Raw genomic sequence first — 20,054 nt, forward strand, 5'->3', positions numbered from 1 at the left:
GGAAGTGACGTTACGACTGTTGAAGAGTATTACAAACAAATTGACGGCCATCTCACCAGAACAACTAGACAAACAACAAAATTCACGTAGTCAAAGAAAAGCCCGCTCAAAAACACTAAAACACCGGTTTGCAAACTCAAACATCTTCAAATATTCATTTTCACCCCGCACTATCAAAGACTGGAACGCTCTTCCCGAATCACGTGTGAACACAACAGATTTAGAAACATTTAAACGAAGATTATCAAAATTCTTCAGCAACATGGCAATAGCTGTCACATTCAACGACTCCCTCCGCCCTCGAACAGAACGATTCAGATTTCAGTCGACTTCGAGTAACATTCATATTCGGATTCAGATTCAGACCAAAGCCTTAATACGCTTCAACAGTCATGACGTCACTTCCCTCGTAATGACGCGTGGTAACTTAGTAACTGGCTCTAAACTATCGGAACAATGGCGGACGCCCTTATGAAATTTTTCTTCGACGAGCATAAAAGTGTATCCAGAGGAGAAAAAAACATTATAAATCTGATCATGTTTTGACTTTTACATATTCTGATCACAAGACATGAAAAGTTCTAGCCAGCATGAAGAATAAAAAAGTACCGATTTTCTTTGTTTAGAACCACGATGGCCGCCGTTGCTGGGCGACGTGACATCAGACTTTTGAATCCAATTACCTTATAGCCTGAATGTGGCCTTCGTAAAATAAAGGCCCGATACTGACACAAACAATTACGTCACAAAAGAAGACGATGATCACCAAACGAAAGTAAAAAATGAGTTGTTGCTAGAAGTGCTCAAAGAAACAAACTATGATCCATCGGTTGAGATATTGATAACAACTCACAAATACCCGTTTTCTTTCTTGACGAATTGGATTCAGTAGTCTGATGTCACGCCGCCCGGTAACGGCGGCCACCTTGGTTCTAAACAAAGAAAATCATTACTTTTTAATCTTCAAGCTGGCTAGAACTTTTCATATGTCTTGTGACCAGAATGTGTAAAAGTCAAAACATGATCAAATTTATGTTTTTTTCACTCTGGATACGCTTTTATGCTCGCCGGAGAAATATTTCATACGGGCGCCCGCCATTGTTCCGATAGTTTAGAGTGTTGCTAAGTTACCATGCGTCATTAGGAAGGAAGTGACGTTCGACTGTTGAATCCTATTTAGAAGGAGCCAAACCGGTTGTGTTCACACATGATTCTGGAGGAAATGTTCCAAGCTTTTAGTTAACGAAAGCGGTGTTGCTTTTTTTTACGCCGAAACACGCCGAAACCCGACGAAACCCGACAAAACCTGACGAAACCCGACAAATTTATGGAAAGTAGGCAAGTGTACACCATTAGAGAGTAAACCTGGGACTGTGTTTTGGCGGGTTTCGTAAAAAAAACAACTTTTTTTTACGAAACCCGCCGAAACCCGACAAAACCCTACAATAATATACGACAAAGTTATGGGAAGTAGGCAACAGTGGGGAGTGAGCCTGAGACTCAGGGAAGGGTACACCATTGGGGAGTGAACCTGAGACAATGGTTTTCGGTGGGTTTCGGTGGGTTTCAGCGGGTTTCGGAAAAGAACCACTAGACTTACCCATACCAAGCACCCGACGTCCTCTGCCGTTTGTCTTTTTTTCGAGCTATGTCTAGTGGCTCTTCTCTTTATTCTTAGTATTTTGTCTATGCCCGACGTCTTTATCCGGAAGACGGCAGAGGACGGCATTGCCGGGTCGTCGGAGTCAGTCTCCGGCGTGGGTTGGCCCTTAGTCAGTTCAGGCTATGGGATAATGAAGGCGACTCAAGAGAACTCAAAGCTTTGTGTTAAAAGAAAATTTGTTTGTGGGGCGAGGGGGTTATGGCGGAGTTGTTTTGATGAAAAGCTTCAGAATTCCAAAAGAACAATAATTAAAATATATGAGATATTTATAAATTCCAACAATACCAAATTCGTATTAATGTAAAAAACAAAAATAAAAAGATAATATTATTTTTGTCGAATCCTAACAAAATTGAGCCTAGTTCGTGAAATACGATGAAAAGTAGTGGAACCAATAAATTAGAGAAATAACACATAGCCGCCCGTATGGAACAATCCATCGATTATTCAGCGTATGGACCACAAATCAACCAACAAACTGAAAGTGGAGAAAATGAGAATTCACTGTATGTGTACTGTGTACCCTTAGATACCATGCCGGCCAAGCAGCCTATTCAATCAGTACCCCACAGTGTGTGTATTTGTCACTATGTTATAACACAGTGTTGTATCACAAAATCTCGACGACAACAGGCACTTTTTGTCAATGGGCATGGTCTATATTACCTTTCATAGCTCAGGTCTTGTACATTCAAAATTCTCAAAGGACCACAAGTAAGGCACACTTTTTATATCTACATCGCATGGTCTATTTACTTCCAGTGCCGAGGTTCATTTCAATAAAAAAGCACAGTGATTAGTAATATGTTAAGTTTAGATATAATTGCGATTATCAACAAAATACTGTTGCGTATAATTATCAACAGGCTAAGGAATAAGATTAACCCGAAATCGCAGAAGAACAATATGGATTCCAACCTGACAGAGCTAGGGACAAGGAACGCAATATACCTCCTCCGTGTTTTAATTGAAAGAGCTATACAGGTTCAGACCCCACTATATCTCTGTTTTGTCGACTACAAAAAAGCTTTTGATAGAGTACGCCACGAAGAAATACTAAAACAACTGCACTCCATTGGCGCTGATGAGAAAGACCTCAGACTCATGCAAACATTATACTACACCCAGCAGGCATCTATCAAAATCGGAAACTCTACAGGCAATTCCATTCCTATTAAGAAAGGAGTCCGTCAAGGGTGTGTTGCCTCACCAGATCTGTTTAATCTATACCAAGAAACAATCATGAGGGGCATAACTAATATGGAGGGAATAAAAGTAGGAGGTCACAACATAAATAATATAAGATACGCAGACGATACGGTACTCATTGCAACATCAGAAATCCAACTTCAAAAGATTGTTGACAAAGTGGTAGTAGATAGTAAAGCCAAGGGAATGGAAGTGAATATCACCAAAACGGAATGCATGGTAATACAGAAAAACCCCGAAAACAACAACACCTGCAATATAACGATTCACGGCGAGCAACTTACCAACGTAGAAAGTTTTAAATACCTAGGTTCAATAGTGACAACAGATGGAAGATGTAACCGAGACATACGAGCAAGAATAACTCAAGCCAAACAGGCCTTCGTGGACCTCGGAAACATTTTGAAAAACAAACAGATGTCGTTCGGGATTAGATTCCGAGTCTTGAAGTGCTACGTGTGGCCAATCTTGTTATACGGATGCGAAAGCTGGACTACAAATGCAGAAACACAAAAGAACATTGAAGCTTTTGAAATGTGGTGTTTGAGAAGGATGCAGAGAATATCGTATACTGCACACAAAACGAACGAAGAAGTGCTAAAACAAACATACCAACAAAGGAAACTAATGCCCTTAATAGCGGATCGACAACTATCCTTTTTCGGACACATAGTAAGGAAAGATAAGAATGAATACCTTGCAAGTTGTGGAAAAATACCTGGTAAACGCGCCCGGGGGAGACAAAGAAAAACACTCATAGACCAACTGAAGGGCTTCACCAACCTAACAATCCAAGAGCTGTTTGAAAAAGCAAGAGACAGGGAGGAATGGAGAGAGATAATTCATGCAGTATCCGAAGCCTGGACCAGGCATGGAACCTAGAAGAAGAAGAAGAAGTATGCACTTGGCTGATAAGCTCACAACGGAATATAACGGAGCAACACTGTGTAACCATGAACTTTTATAGTCTGGATGATACAGTTTATTGAGAATTACTCATAAACGCGGATGGCAAAAAAACAATAACAAAGACCCGAGTGACGTCATCTTCGAAATATCTATATCCAATCGTTGGACAGCAACAAATCATGTGATTGATGACCTGGTTGGACGAACACATGAATATAGATCGCACCCATTGTCAGCGTTAAAAAATGTGAGTAAAATTCATGATGTGTGGGGCTAAATCTTTCGGGAAACAGGCATGTTTTCTAAAGTTGGCTACGATTGTGGTCAATGTGTTAATAGATGGAACGGAACTGACGTCACCCAGCACTTTGATATTGTTTTCGCCCGCCATTTTATAGGTAGTTCTCACTAAATTGCGCTGGTCTATATGAAGTATTCCATTAATGGTAGCACGTCTGACCGGTAATCAGAAGGTCTAAGGTTCGATCCCCAGTCGATGTAGACAATTTTTTTGTGATTTTTTTTCTTCTTATTTATTTCTTTCTTGCTTTGTCTGGCACCTTTCATACACACTTGTTCAGTTCTTTATCTTACACCTTTTAGTGATTGGGTAGCTGCGTTCGTTAGAATTGGTAGAAAGAAATTTACGATAGACAATCGTCCTATCCAAAAGTGGTAAGCAAATGTTAACTCCTGGAACCCTGTAGCACTGATGGACAACTTTCGTCTTTTCTCTCTATTTCTTTCTTTCTTTTTTTATTAAAAAAAAATGTAATGAATGAAACAAATATAATTCCCTTTATTCATCCCATAGGGGAAATTTGTCTGCTCTAGGGTCTATTCCAAGGGACGACTGGAATAACCCAGGCGTCAGCAGGAGTGCCACCCCCCAATCACGCTAGGCGCCTTGCTCAAGGCCGCACAGCGCAGCTGCTGGTGATCGAACTCGGTACCTTTAGGGTACGAAGCAAAGACCATACCGCTGAGCCACACTGCCCCTGTTATTTTATTTTCATTATTATTATTATTATTATTATTATTATTATTATTATTATTATTATTATTATTATTATTATTATTATTATTATTATTATTATTATTATTATTATTATCATTATTATTATATACTTCATAGCCTGAATTTTTTTTCCCCTCTTAGTGATTGAGAAATTTGTTGTTTTTGTAATATTTTTTTAGACCCTACCCCAGCAGATAAATCTGATTTTGGCTCGGAGAGGGTTTCAATTGCGGTATAGTCATGTCACTATGATAGTGTGATCATGCGGCTATGTGGTCTTGTGGTATGACACTCGCTTAAGGATCGGAAGGTCCTTGGTTCGAGCCTCAAGCTCGGGGCATAGTTGAGTCCTTGGAAAAGGCTTTTTACTCACATTCTCTCACCGTACTCATGTGTAAAATGAGTACCTGGCCATTAACAGCGTTCACTTTGTCCGAAAAATTGTAATATCGCCTAACAGGCGGCATGTCCGTACCTACATGTTAAATGTTGCTTTTGACCAGGGACCCCTTGTAAAGCGCTTTGAGCACATTTAGTGGATATTGCGCTATATAAAGCTCAATTTTTTAAAACTCAATTAGCAAGTACAATGATTTATAACTTTACATGGCTGTTGGCCAGTAGAGTGGTTATTGGACATTTTAAATAGCACTACCCAGTCATTTTTCACTCTAGCTCTAAAATAATGTAACGTTTGATAATAATAATAATAATAATAATAATAATAATAATAATAATAATAATAATAATAATAATAATAATAATAATAATAATAATAATAGTAATAATAATAATAATACTATATACTTTATTCATCCCCCAAAAAAATGGAAATTCATTTACAGACGTGGCATGCATAAAAATGTATAACACAAAGTTGAGAATCTATGGCGACAATGTAAACATATATAAAATATGCAAGTGCACAAAAATGTTAAAAATATACAACCAAGAACCAATAGCAACACTTTATATATTAATTTAATAAATTGAGATAGGCCATACCTCTGGCCTTTAGTCCGAACTTGTGTGTGTATATTTTAAAAGATAGTATTTAATTTAAATCACAGTTGCCCGTTAAAATTCGAACACCGTGTGGCAAAAATGAATTAAGGTGACGTGTTGTCTTTGTTTTTATAGATATAAGGCGACATCTTGAAAATTCCATTTCTGTATTGCTGGTTTTGTTTTCTGTGTTGGATAAATTCTGTAAACATTTGAGTGTATTCCTCTTATTGGGACACTATGCTGATGTCTGGATAAGACTTTTAAGTGATCTCAAACTAAGTAGACACTGACGGTGTCTATATCTGTTCCCTCGTTGAACCATTTCCCCCTTTCGTCTTACTTTTTCTTCAGTGCAATTAACTGTAATTCAAAAAAAAAATCACTATACCTTTTGCTTCCGTTTTACTGGCGCTGAAGTGATCTTCAGAAGAGAGTCAAGGAAGGCCCGAGACATGAGAAACTTAAAGAGCGATACAGAGAATGTAGACGGAATGAGATTAAAAGTTCGGGTAGAGAAGATGAAACTGTTGTCTGTGTCTATACCTGCCCAGGTGAAAAATGGCAAGATGATTGATGAAGTCATCTTATATGTTCGCAAGCGCCGTAAAAGCTTAAACAATTACAACAATTTTATTTGTCTCAGCACCCTCTCAGGTCATGGCCAAGACTGTGGTGCGTAGCCTATCTGTTGTCTACCTCTGCTTCTCTTTTCCATCATTTGTCCCTCAAACTATCTCTCTCTATCTCTCTCTCTCTCTCTCTCTCTCTCTCTCTCTCTCTGTCTATCTATCTATCTATCTATTTATCTATCTATCCATATACGGTTGAGGGGATCATCTATCTATCAATCTATCTTTCTCATTCTCTCTGTGTCTCTATTTCTCTCTATATAACATATGTATCTATCTCTCATTTTCTCTCTCTATCTCTCTCATTCTTCTCTCTATCTATCTATCTATCTATCTATCTATCTATCTATCTATCCATCTACGGGTTGAGAGGGATCATCTATCTATCTACCTATCTATCTATCCATCTATCTATCTATCTATCTATCTATCTATCTATCTATCTATCTATCTATCTATCTATCTATCTGTCTATCCTTCTCATTCTCTCTGTGTCTCGCTTTCTCTCTATATAATATATGTATCTATCTATCTATCTCTCATTTTCTCTCTCTATCTCTCTCATTCTCTCTCTCTCTCTCTCTCTCTCTCTCTCTCTCTCTCTCTCTCTCTGTGTGTGTGTGTGTGTGTGTGTGTATGTGTGTGTATAACATTATAAAACGTATATATATTTTAAACAATCTTTTTATTCTGATTACGATGAGAAAACGATCAAAAGGTTTATCTTTTTGGGTCACCTGCCTTTCATAACACACTGTTTTGTTTTTTTTTTGTTTTTTAGAGTTTTACGGCGCTTGCAACACATTAAGGTCATATCAGCGCCAGTAAAAAGGAAGAAAATGGGAAAGTAAAAAGTTCTAGAATTACAATAAAGCATCCAAGAAAAGGGAAGAAAAGGGGAATTGGTTCAAATAAGAAACAGGTGTAGATTCCAAAAGCACTCTATCAAAGTACTTAGTTTGAGATCACCTAAAAGTCTCATCCAGACACAAGCACAGGTCCTTGCTAAGAGGACCACACTCAAATGTTTTACAAATCATATATAATATAAAGAAAGCATAATACAGTGCATAACAGAGAGATGATTTACAATGAAAACAATATCATCTCCCAAAACTAACTATACATTCGACTACTTCCCTCTCAGCCAGGGCAACTGGCCAGGACCAGGACAAAACCAAGTAATTTCATCCCAAGACAATGACAGAAAGCATGTTGGAAAACAGATATAGGGGGATAGAAGACACAGTATGTACCCCCCTGCCCACTATGGGAGGTCAGGAACCCCACCCAGATAACACACTGTGCTATCATCTTGACACATAGATTTCAAACAAAAGATACACAGTAAACATTATTTTCTCTTATGACCGCTGCCTTTTGTGTAAAAATACATAGCGCACGTATACTCAAGTAGCCTAATTTTATTGTGCAATAGCCACTAAACGTGCCTAAAGCGCTTTACATAGAGGTCCCAGGGCAGCAGCATACTTAACGCTTTTTTCACCTGAGTACGGTGAGAAAATGTGAATGAAGAGCCGTTTCCTAGGACTCAACTATACGAACCCTGGACCTTTCGATCCGAAGGCGAGTGTCATACCACTGCTGATCTAGAATAAATAACCACAAGAGCGCGTTCATTACAAAAAGGGAAAAAGCAATTTTTTCATTGTCACAATAATATTGGCATCACAACTACCTATCTTTCGCCGTGCGGTATCCGGGGTCCTTCAACTGAGAGGGTGCAAGAATAGCTCAACGGCAAGCGAGCGGGTCGTAAAAGGCGACTAGTGGTGTGTGATTCCCACTTTTTGAGTCACTTGGTCCTCCAGGTTGGGGGTTGTCGAAGGGTTAACGCCCCTTTCCGTAAAACTCAAACCGTTACAGAAACACAGACGGACAAATCAAATCCTTTTTTCAGCTTGGGAGACCGAAGAGTTTCTGCAATGACAGAATTTATGGAAGATGGAGAAGAATTAAAGAAGCTTACTTACTTATCCGAACCAGCGACCACCTGAGCTCTAGCCCTTCGGTCTTAGATTAAGCTGATATACAAGGAAGTGACAAGACATGGAACGAGTTTTTGAAAAGTTAGCTCAGGGTAGAGAAGGATGGAAACTGTTTGTCTGTGGCCTTATACCCTGACCTAGGGTGAAAAAGGAAATGATGATGATGAACTATCTTGACTTAAAGAGAATTATACCACCTTCAATTTCGCACGCAATAACACGCTCGTTGACCATCTTGTAACAGATATATATATAAATCTATGGTGCGACATTGATTCATTGTTTTCTACGATTGATAACGCTGTACACGTTAACACATAGTTCTTTTCAAGGTCCTGAACGTTAGGGAGTTGGAGGCATCATGTCGTACCTTCACCTTTTCATCTCAACCTCCCTTGTATTATCAAGTAAGTGTTACAATTTAACCCCCTCCTTCCCACCCATAGAAAAATCGTCACATTTGTTACGATGCAGCCAACATTTTTGACATACAAATTTCTTTTGTACATCATAATATTTGAACAAAAATGGTTGCTATAGTTAAAGACCGAAGGGCTAGAGCTCAGGTGGTCGCTGGTTTGGATAAGTAATTAAGTTGCTATAGTTAAAGTATATTAACACTTTGTTGAAGAGATCGTTTAGCGAAAAATATGTATAGCAAGAACTAACAGATTTTGTGTTTGAGTGAAATAAATCTATTGTTGTATAAGTTGGGTGTGAATTTTTTGGGTAATCCGGAAAATGGCAGCAAGGAGAGACCAATTGAGACTATGTGGTCTAGTGCTATGACATTCGCTTTCGGATCGGAAGGTCCTGAGTTCAAGCCTTGCTCGGCGTATATTGAAGTCCTTGGAAAAGGGTCTTTACTCACATTCTCTCACAGTACCCAGGTGTAAACTGAACACTGGAAAAAATGTAATATCGCCTGACAGGCGTCATATCTCGTTCTACATGTTACGTGTTGCTGTTGGTCAGGGACCCCTTGTAAAGCGCTTTGAGCACATTAAGTGGATATAGCGCTAAATAAAAGCTCAAGTAAAAAAAAATAGTAATTGACATATAAAAGGTAATACTACGAGGAAGTCTATATTCTAAAAATAGAATATATATAGACAAAATTGCTATACGGTAAAGCAAAGAAACATTAGCTTTTTAAAATTTCATTTATAGGGGAATATCCACTAAACGTGATCAAAGCGCTTTACATGGGGTCCCCGGCCAACAGCAACACTTAACATGTAGAACGTGGCATGACGCCTGTTTGCGATATTACAATTTTTTGTGCAAAAACATCTCTGTTAACGTCAGTATTTTTCACCATGACAACAATGAGAGAATGCGACAAAAGAGCCTTTTCTAAGGAGTCAACAATGCGCCGAGCAAGGCTCGAACCCAGGACTTTCCGATCCGAAAGCGAGTGTCTTACCTCTTCAAGACCACAAATCGCACCAGGAACCTTTTAACACTTTTCAACTGGAGAGCTCGCTTTGATCTCGGAAAGTTGAACAGCAGCTTTAAAATAGTCCTTCAGGGCCATAGGCCCATGGAGCCGGAGTTTATCCCGGTGTCTATAGCATTTTATACGGTTGTGAAACGTGGACGCTTGACAAAGAATGTACGAGGACGTTAGAGGCATTTGAGATGTGGATGTATAGAATAATGTTGAGGCTATCATGGACAGACATGTATACGAACGAGGAATTGTTGGAGAAAGTGAGAAAAGGAAGAATGTTGGTCGATACCATCAGAAAGAGGCAGTTACGGCTTCTGGGACATGTGTGAAGAAGAGACGGAATAGAAAAGTTGGTAACATCCGGGATGATCGAAGGGAAGAGAGCTAGAGGAAGACAAAGAATGCCTTAATTAAATAACCTAAGGATGTCCAAATGTGATTTTAAAAGCAACACAGATTTCATGCGCACCGCAGAGGATCGTGATTCGTGGAGACAGCTGACCGACACAGTGCTCAAGAGCACAAGCCACGATGGATGATGATGATAGCGTGAAACTAACAATGGCAATTGCTTGCTACCCTTTAAATAAGACGCAAGTCTATTGCAAAGTACTTTGCACAATATCTAACAGACCCAGCTACCCAATCACTGCTGGGTGGACGGGGGAGAAACCTGGAGAAAAAAAATCCCGAGATCAAACTCAGTCCCTTTGAATGTAAAACGAGTGCTCTACCAACTAAACTATCGGGACTCTAAAAGTTGAACAGACCGTTTAATAATGCTTTGACATGAAGAGTAAAATGAAGCTTGATGACTTTACAGCAAATTTATCAATAAAACGAGCATTAAACTTGAGCTTTTTACATAGCGCAATATCCACTAAACATGCCCAAAGCGCTTTCCAAGGGGTCCCTGACCAAAAGCAACACGTAACATTTAGAACAAGACATGACGCCTGTTGGGCGATATTACAATTTTTCGACAAAGACAACGCTGTTGTACTAATTTTACACCCGAGTATGGTGAGAGAATGTGAGTAAAGAGTACTTTCCAAGGACTCTTAAACTTGATATCTGTAGCGTTAGATTACAGCTAGTAGCAGTTTCTAGCTGCGGTATATATGTAAACACCACCTCAAACTAGTCTTGAGTTGAGGTGAACTAGATGCTATAAATTGAATCTCTAGTTGCTGTTTTTTTTAAAATTAATCTTTGGGTAACCTTACATGCTTTTCTCTTTTTTTCTCCACCCCTTTTTTTCAAAAGCTCTTTCTCTAGAAGCCTCTCAAATCTGTCCCCCAGAGCTAAAGGGAAATGAGTATCTCAAGGCGTTTGAAGGCAATTGCTACCAGTTTGAAATCAACGAACTCAAAACATTTTCAGACGCCGAAAACCATTGTAAACATAGGGGAGGTAATTTGGTGACAATAAAATCCCAAAAAGTCAACGACTTCATCGCAAATGAATTGGCCAATATTTACAACATGGGGGATAACTATTTTTGGATCGGTCACGTCTGATTTTGAATCGCTCCACGATGTGACTGCTCTCTGGTCAGATAATTCCCCAGTAAAATTCAACAAATTTAAAGATCAATTCTATGATGACAAGGTGGGCTGTGGGGCGATACTGCCCAAATCAGGGAATTGGCACTTGAGGGAATGCGACATACTTTACCCAGATGAGAAAAATAGATTTGTTTGCGAGTACCCTATTGAAAAGGTTAAAACACCAGCAATTTCGACGACAACAACAAGACAACCAACATCAACGAAAACACCAAAATCAGCACCAGCAGCAACAACAACGCAAATGATAACGACGGAAGCGACCACAGATTTTCAAACATCAACTAAATGTCCTTCAATTATCTGTGAACTGGATTGTGGGATGGATGGTTATCGAATCCAGCCAGTCACCGGGTGCCTGATGTGTGCTTGTGGTGGATAATAAGATACGACGTACAACAACAAAAACAATTACAACAACAACAGGAACAACAACAACAACAATAACAACAACTTCAGGAATAACAGGAACAACAGGAACAATAACAACAACAACAACAACAGGAACAACAACAACAACAGGAACAACAGCAACAACAAGAACAACAACAACAGGAACAACAACAACAACAACAACAACAGGACCAACAACAACAACAACAGGAACAACAACAACAACAACAGGAACAACAACAACAACAAGAACAACAACAACAGGAACAACAACAACAACAACAGGAACAATAACAACAAAGGAAACAACAACAACAAAAACAAACAACAGAACAACAAAACAACAAAACAAACAACAACAGGAACAACAACAGGAACACAACAACAACAACAGGAACAACAACAACAACAGGAACAACAACAACAAATACAAATACATCAATAGCATCTCTATCATCAACAATAACAAAAATATCAGCAACAACATATCAAACAAATAATTCAGCACAACAAAATATCGAACTTGTGTGTGTATATTTCAAAAAATAATATTTAATTTAAATCACAGTTGCGCGTTAAAAATTCGAACACCGTGTGGCAAAAATGAATTAAGGTGACGTGTTGTCTTTGTTTTTATAGATATAAGGCGACATCTTGAAAATTCCATTTCTATATTTTTGGTTTTGTTTTCTGTGTTGGATATATTCTGTAAACATTTGAGTGTATTCCTCTTATTGGGACACTATGCTGATGTCTGGATAAGACTTTTAAGTTATCTCAAACTAAGTAGACACTGACGGTGTCTATATCTGTTCCCTAGTTGAACCATTTCCCCCTTTCGTCTTACTTTTTCTTCAGTGCAATTAACTGTAATTCAAAAAAAAAATCACTATACCTTTTGCTTCCGTTTTACTGGCGCTGAAGTCATCTATAATATGTTTCGCAAGCGCCGTAAAAGCCTTAAAAACAAAACAACAAATTCTATTTTGTCTCATGCACCTCTCCAGTTCATGGCCAGAGACTTGTGGTGCGATAGCCTATCTGTTGTCTACTCTGCTTCTTTTTCCATCAATTTGTCCCATCAATACACACCTCTCTCTCTCTCTCTCTCTCTCTCTCTCTCTCTCTCTCTCTCTCTCTCTCTCTCTCTCTCTATTTATTTATCTATCTGTCTCTCTCTCGCTTTCTTTCTCTCTCTATCTGTCTATTTATCTATCTATCCATAATATAAGGTTGAGGGGATCATCTATCTATCAATCTTTCTTTCTCATTCTCTCTGTGTCTCTCTTTCTCTCTCTATAATATATGTATCTATCTATCTCTCATTTTCTCTCTCTATCTCTCTCATTCTCTATCTATCTATCTATCTATCTATCTATCTATCTATCTATCTATCTATCTATCTATCTACCCATCTACGGTTGAGAGGGAGCATCTATCTATCAATCTATCTATCTATCCATCTATCTATCTATCTATCTATCTATCTATCTATCTATCTATCTATCTATCTGTCTATCCTTCTCATTCTATTGTGTCTCGCTTTCTCTCTATATAATGTATGTATCTATCTATCTCTCATTTTCTCTCTCTACCTCTCTCTCTCTCTCTCTCTCTCTCTCTCTCTCCCTCTGTGTGTGTGTGTGTGTGTGTGTATAAGATTATAGGACGTATATCTATTTCAAACAATCCTTTTATTCTGATTACGATGAGAAAACGATCAAACGGTTTATCTTTTTGGGTCACCTGCCTTTCATAACACCCTGTGCTATCATCTTGACACATAGATTTCAAACACAAGATACAAAGTAAACATTATTTTCTCTTATGACCGCTGCCTTTTGTGTAAAATACATAGCGCACGTATAATCAAGTAGCCGATTTTTATTGTGCAATATCCACTAAACGTGCCCAAAGCGCTTTACACAGAGGTCCCAAGGCAACAGCATACTTAACACTTAAGGACGAGACATGACATGTTTTGTTGGGTTTTTTCGACCGAGACAACGCTGTTAAAGGATTCTCATTTTGCACCTGAGTACGGTGAGAAAATGTGAATGAAGAGCCGTTTCCTAGGACTCAACTATACGAACCCTGGACCTTTCGATCCGAAGGCGAGTGTCATACCACTGGTGATCTAGAATAAATAACCACAAGATCCCGTTCATTACAAAAAGGGAAAAAGCAATTTTTTCATTGTCACAATAATATTGGCATCACAACTACCTATCTTTCCCCGTGCGGTATCCGGGGTCCTTCAACTGAGAGGGTGCAAGAATAGCCCAATGCCAAGCCAGCGGGTCGTAAAAGGCGACTAGTGGTGTGTGATTCCCACTTTTTGAGTCACCTGGTCCTCCAGGTTAGGGGTTGTCGAAGGGTTAACACCCCTTCCGTAAAACTCAAATTGTTACAGAAACACAGACGGACAAATCAAATCCTTTTTTTAGCTTGGGCGACCGAAGAGTTTCTGCAATGGCAGAATTTATGGAAGATGGAGAAGAATTAAAGAAACTTACTTACTTATCCGAACCAGCGACCACCTGAGCTCTAGCCCTTCGGTCTTAGATTAAGCTGATATACAGAAGAGTGATAAGACATGGAACGAGTTTTTAAAAAGTTAGCTCAGGGTAGAGAAGGATGGAAACTGTTTGTCCGTGGCCTATACCCAGGGTGAAAAAGGAAATGTGGATGATGATCTACCTATCTTGACTTAAAGAGAATTATACCACCTTCAATTACGTACGCAATTACACGCTCGTTGACAATCTTGTAACAGATATATATACATATATATATATATATATATATATATATTATATATATATATATATATATATATATAAATCTATGGTGTGACATTGATTCATTGTTTTCTACGATTGATAACGCTGTACACGTTAACACATAGTTCTTTTCAAGGCCCTGAACGTTAGAGAGTTGGAGGCATCATGTCGTACCTTCACCTTTTCATCTCAACCTCCCTTGTATTATCAAGTAAGTGTTACAATTTAACCACCTCCTTCCCACCCATAGGAAAATCGTCACATTTGTTACAATGCAGCCAATGTTTATGTCATTCAAATTTCTTTTGTACATCATAATATTTGAACAAAAATGGTTGCTATAGTTAAAGACCAAAGGGCTAAAGCTCAGGTGTCGCTGGTTCGGATAAGTAATTAAGTTGCTATAGTTAAAGTATATTAACACTTTGTTGAAGAGATCGTTTAGCACAAAATATGTATAGCAAGAACAAACAGATTATGTGTTTGAATTAAATAAATCTATTGCTGTATAAGTTGGGTGTGAAGTTTTTGGATAATCCGGAAAATGACCGGTAAGGAGAGAGTTAAACACATAATGACCAATTGTGACTATGTGGTCTAGTGGTATGACACTCGCTTTCGGATCGGAAGGTCCTGAGTTCGAGCCTTGCTCGGCGTATATTGAAGTCCTTGGAAAATGCTCTTTACTTACATTCTCTCACAGTACCCAGGTGTAAACTGAGTACCCGGCCGTCAACAGCGTTGTCTGTGTCGAAAAAACAATGTAATATCGCCTGACGGGCGTCATATCTCGTTCTACATTTTACGTGTTGCTGTTGTTCAGGGACCCCTTGTAAAGCGCTTTGAGCACATTAAGTGGATATAGCACTATATAAAAGATAAAGTAAAAAAAAAGTAATTGACTCATAAAAGGTAATACTTCGAGGTTGTCTAGATTCTAAAAATAGAATATATATGAACTCTGTTAACGGTGAGGTACTCATTTTTCACCTGACTCCAGTGAGAGAATGCGACTAAAGAGCCTTTTCTAAGGAGTCAACAATGCGCCGAGCAAGGCTCGAATCCAGGACTTTCCGATCCGAAAGCGAGTGTCTTACCTCTTCAAGACCACAAATCGCACCAGGAACATTTTAACACTTTTCAACTGGAGAGCTCGCTTTGGTCTCGGAAAGTTGAACAGCAGCTTTAAAGTAGTCCTTCAGGGCCATAGGCCCATGGAGCCGGAGTTTATCCCGGTGTCTATAGCATTTTATACGGTTGTGAAACGTGGACGCTTGACAAAGAATGTACTAGGACGTTAGAGGCATTTGAGATGTGGACGTATAGAAGAATGTTGAGGCTATCATGGACAGACACGTAGACGAACGAAGAAGTGTTGGAGAAGGTGAGAAAAGGAAGAATGTGAAGAATGCTTTTTGCTGTTGATGACTCCCTCTCGGGAAAGAAAATGACTGACCATCCTTCTGTTTTTAGCGATTTCTTTCAGAGCGAGGTAACTAAAATTCGTGAAAAAACTAAATTCGTGTCAAGCTAGTCAACCAGTTTTTGATTCTTTAGGCGGGAAGAGCTTGCTCTGTGTGTTTTTGCCAGCGACCGAGGAAGAGGTAACTTCAATTATAAAACATTCACCACCTAAAACCTGTAACCTTGACCCCATCCCAACATCTTTACTTGTTACCCATCTGGAGCATCTTGCTCTCATTTATCAGACATAATAAATGTAATATAAGAAATGAAGTGAATAGGAAAGTGCCAGAAGACAATAGAGATTAAAAACTTCGCGGCGGCGATGGGGGCTCGAACCCGCGACCTTACTGGTACGACAACTCCGCCTGGCCGGGGAGATCGTGATTCTACCGTATGAGCTATCTACGACCGGGAAATGAAGTGAGTAGGAAAGCGCCAGAAGACAACAGAGAATGAAAACTTCGCGGCGGTTCGGTGCGCCGGTCGTGGATAGCTCATACGGGAGAATCACGATCTCCCCGGCCAAGCGGATTGTCGTACAAGTAAGGTCACAGGTTCGAGCCCCCACCGCCGCCGCGAAGTTTCTATTCTCTGTTGTCTTCTGGCTCTTTCCTACTCACTTCATTTCTCGGTCGTAGATAGCTCATTCGGTAGAATCACGATCTCTACGGCCAGGCGGAGTTGTCGTACAGGTAAGATCGCATGTTCGAGCCCACATCGCCGCCGGGAAGTTTTTATTCTCTGTTGTCTTTTGTCACTTTCCTACTCACTTCATTTCTTGTTGTTATGCAATGGGAATATTTTACGTTAGTTTGAGAGTAGTCCCATTACAACAATGAGCCCATAACAATTTGGGTTATCAGACCTGAAAAAAGCTAAACGTCGATTGAAATGTTTTTAAAGCTGTTGAAAAGGGGTCTTGTTACACTAGATTTGCCTTTGATAAGTTTTAACATGTAATTGAAAAGTAAGATATAAGGCCCGTGTGTATATATAAGGCCCAGTCCCCTTATACAATACAACGATTGTACTCAAAATAATCATGATAGGTGAACGACATATGCCTCTCTCTTGACAAATGCAACACAGCGATGGTTGAACAGTAACATTAAGTACAATAGTTTTATGGTAAAAAACGGTGAGTCGTATTTGGATATGGGGTTCATTTGAGAAGGGACCTTATATCATAATCCAAATGAAAAAGCCGGGCTTTACTACAGGGGCAATAACTCCCGAATGCTTTCAAAGCTCTTTACCGGAGTCAAAATCACCAGAATCACTTAACACATAAGTCAAGAGAGGTTACTGGTGGGGGGGGGGGGGTGAGGGGGCATTACAATTATCTTCCGATAGAGACGCAGCTGTTACGAGCCATGGACCCAATTTGCACATGAGGATAATGATGAGAGAATGTGGGTAAAGAGCCCTTTTCAAGGACACACATTTTCTCATTTTCCAATGGGACTCCGACCAGGAAACTGCAGACCTTAAAGCTGCAAAACAACCGGTAGAAAGTCATTGTATTGAAAGAACCCACTATTTGACCAATTAGAACAAATACCAAGAGATGACAAGTGTTTATTTTCATTTTCTAAAACATTTTTTGTCTATTTTCAAAGCCTCTTCAACAGAAATTGATGAGCGATGCCCCTCCGGAGTAGTAAAGGATAAATATCTCAAACTCTTTGGTGACCACTGTTACCGATTCGAAGTCCACCAATTGAGAACATGGACAGATGCCCGTGACCGATGCCAGGATGAAGCCGGCACTTTGGCCATGCCCAAATCTCTGGAAATCAACTCTTTCTTAAGCTCAGAAATGAATAATAACTACAAGCTGGCCGACAGTTATTTTTGGATTGGTATCGAGTCCACCAAGACGAACAATTGGTACAGCCGGACATGGGTTGATGGAACTCCGATTACTAATTACGTAAAGCACTCTAGGCTTAGAACTGGCAAAAAAATGCGGATCAATATTACCTCGATCCGGACGATGGTACATGAAGAGGTGTAAAATGTTTTATGAACGCCAAAGTGTAAAGTACCGATTTGTTTGCGAGTACCCTGCGAAGTCCAAAACAAATTTCACCACCGTGCCGTCTACATCTACACCTTCAAAAAGCTTTAATGGAACGAAACCGACGACTTCAACAACAAAAACAACAATTTCTAATACTCCGAGAATGACAAAAACTTCAACAACAGTAACAACACCAACAATAACGACTACTACTACTACTCCAAAGATGACATCTCCAACGACAACAACAACCCCAACTACTCCAAGAAGGATAACTTCGACAGCAACAACAACAACAACAACAACAACAACACCAATTCCAACAACAACAAAAGCAACAACGCCAACAAAAAAAGAACAACAACTACTACTCCAACAACAACAATAACAACAAAAAGAACAACAACAACAACCACTCCAACAACAACAAAAACAACAACTCCAAGTAGGACAACTTCGACAACAACTCCAAGAAGGACAACTCCGACCACAACTCCAAAAAGGACAACTCCGACAACAACTCCAAGAAGGACAATTCCGACAACAACTCCGAAAAGGACAACTCAGACAACAACTCCAAGAAGGACAACTCCGACAACTCCAAGAAGGACAACTTCGACAACAACTCCAAAAAGGACAACTTCGACAACAACAACTCCAAAAAGGACAACTCCGACAACAACAACTCCAAAAAGGACAACTTCGACAACAACTCCAAGAAGGACAATTCCGACAACAACAACTCCAAAAAGGCCAATCCGACTACAACAACTCCAAGAAGGACAACTCTGACCACAGCAGCCCCAAAAACAACTGCAAAGAAGAAATGCACATCAGTCGTATGTAAACTGGATTGCGGTATGGATGGCTACAAGACAGATTCAGTTACGGGTTGTTTAAAATGTGTCTGTAACACATAACACACATAATTTCACAACCACGCCTGCCTTTGTGACACACCGTTTACGTCTGGTATCATGTCAAAATGAACTACAGTGGAGTCCGCTTAAGACCGTTTATGATAAACTCCTATGGACCAGAAAAAAAGATTTATCTTAATTAAAGGTTTATCTTATCCATTTTCAAGGGAAACAATTTTTGGTGGACTCGATACCAATCCAAAAATAACTGTCGGCCAGCTTTTAGTTATTATTCATTGCTGAGCTTAAGAAAGAGTTGATTTCCAGAGATTTGGGCATGGCCAAAGTGCCGCCTTCATCCTGGCATCGGTCACGGGCATCTGTCCATGTTCTCAATTGGTGGACTTCGAATCGGTAACAGTGGTCACCAAAGAGTTTGAGATATTTATCCTTTACTACTCCGGAGGGGCATCGCTCATCAATTTCTGTTGAAGAGGCTTTGAAAATAGACAAAAAATGTTTTAGAAAATGAAAATAAACACTTGTCATCTCTTGGTATTTGTTCTAATTGGTCAAATAGTGGGTTCTTTCAATACAATGACTTTCTACCGGTTGTTTTGCAGCTTTAAGGTCTGCAGTTTCCTGGTCGGAGTCCCATTGGAAAATGAGAAAATGTGTGTCCTTGAAAAGGGCTCTTTACCCACATTCTCTCATCATTATCCTCATGTGCAAATTGGGTCCATGGCTCGTAACAGCTGCGTCTCTATCGGAAGATAATTGTAATGCCCCCTCACCCCCCCCCCCCCCACCAGTAACCTCTCTTGACTTATGTGTTAAGTGATTCTGGTGATTTTGACTCCGGTAAAGAGCTTTGAAAGCATTCGGGAGTTATTGCCCCTGTAGTAAAGCCCGGCTTTTTCATTTGGATTATGATATAAGGTCCCTTCTCAAATGAACCCCATATCCAAATACGACTCACCGTTTTTTACCATAAAACTATTGTACTTAATGTTACTGTTCAACCATCGCTGTGTTGCATTTGTCAAGAGAGAGGCATATGTC

General features: G+C 39.5%; 2 protein-coding genes across 2 annotated transcripts; both read left to right on the forward strand.

The window, feature by feature from the left end:
- Nucleotides 1-8,726: 8,726 nt before the first annotated feature.
- On the forward strand, nt 8,727-11,877 carry LOC144980761 (snaclec 3-like). The gene is made up of 2 exons (XM_078928537.1): nt 8,727-8,852; nt 11,165-11,877. The coding sequence occupies exons 1-2, from the start codon at nt 8,807-8,809 to the stop codon at nt 11,416-11,418; spliced, it is 300 nt and encodes a 99-aa protein (XP_078784663.1). The 5' UTR covers nt 8,727-8,806; the 3' UTR covers nt 11,419-11,877.
- Nucleotides 11,878-14,698: 2,821 nt separating this feature from the next.
- LOC144980760 (C-type lectin domain family 12 member B-like) lies at nt 14,699-19,279 on the forward strand. The gene is made up of 2 exons (XM_078928536.1): nt 14,699-14,853; nt 17,729-19,279. The coding sequence occupies exons 1-2, from the start codon at nt 14,808-14,810 to the stop codon at nt 18,124-18,126; spliced, it is 444 nt and encodes a 147-aa protein (XP_078784662.1). The 5' UTR covers nt 14,699-14,807; the 3' UTR covers nt 18,127-19,279.
- The last annotated feature ends 775 nt before the right edge of the window (nt 19,280-20,054 follow it).

The sequence above is a fragment of the Berghia stephanieae genome, chromosome 10 (genome assembly GCF_034508935.2).
Source record: "Berghia stephanieae isolate SIO BIC M18660-M18661 chromosome 10, UCSD_Bste_1.3, whole genome shotgun sequence".
Taxonomy (NCBI): domain Eukaryota; kingdom Metazoa; phylum Mollusca; class Gastropoda; order Nudibranchia; family Aeolidiidae; genus Berghia; species Berghia stephanieae.

Excerpts from the sequence above, each read along its gene's own strand:
- LOC144980761 (XM_078928537.1), top strand. The coding sequence starts at position 8,807 with ATGTCGTACCTTCACCTTTTCATCTCAACCTCCCTTGTATTATCAA. Across the intron at positions 8,853-11,164 it reads AACCTCCCTTGTATTATCAA|CTCTTTCTCTAGAAGCCTCT; the intron begins GTAAGTGTTACA and ends TTTTTTCAAAAG.
- LOC144980760 (XM_078928536.1), top strand. The coding sequence starts at position 14,808 with ATGTCGTACCTTCACCTTTTCATCTCAACCTCCCTTGTATTATCAA. Across the intron at positions 14,854-17,728 it reads AACCTCCCTTGTATTATCAA|CCTCTTCAACAGAAATTGAT; the intron begins GTAAGTGTTACA and ends CTATTTTCAAAG.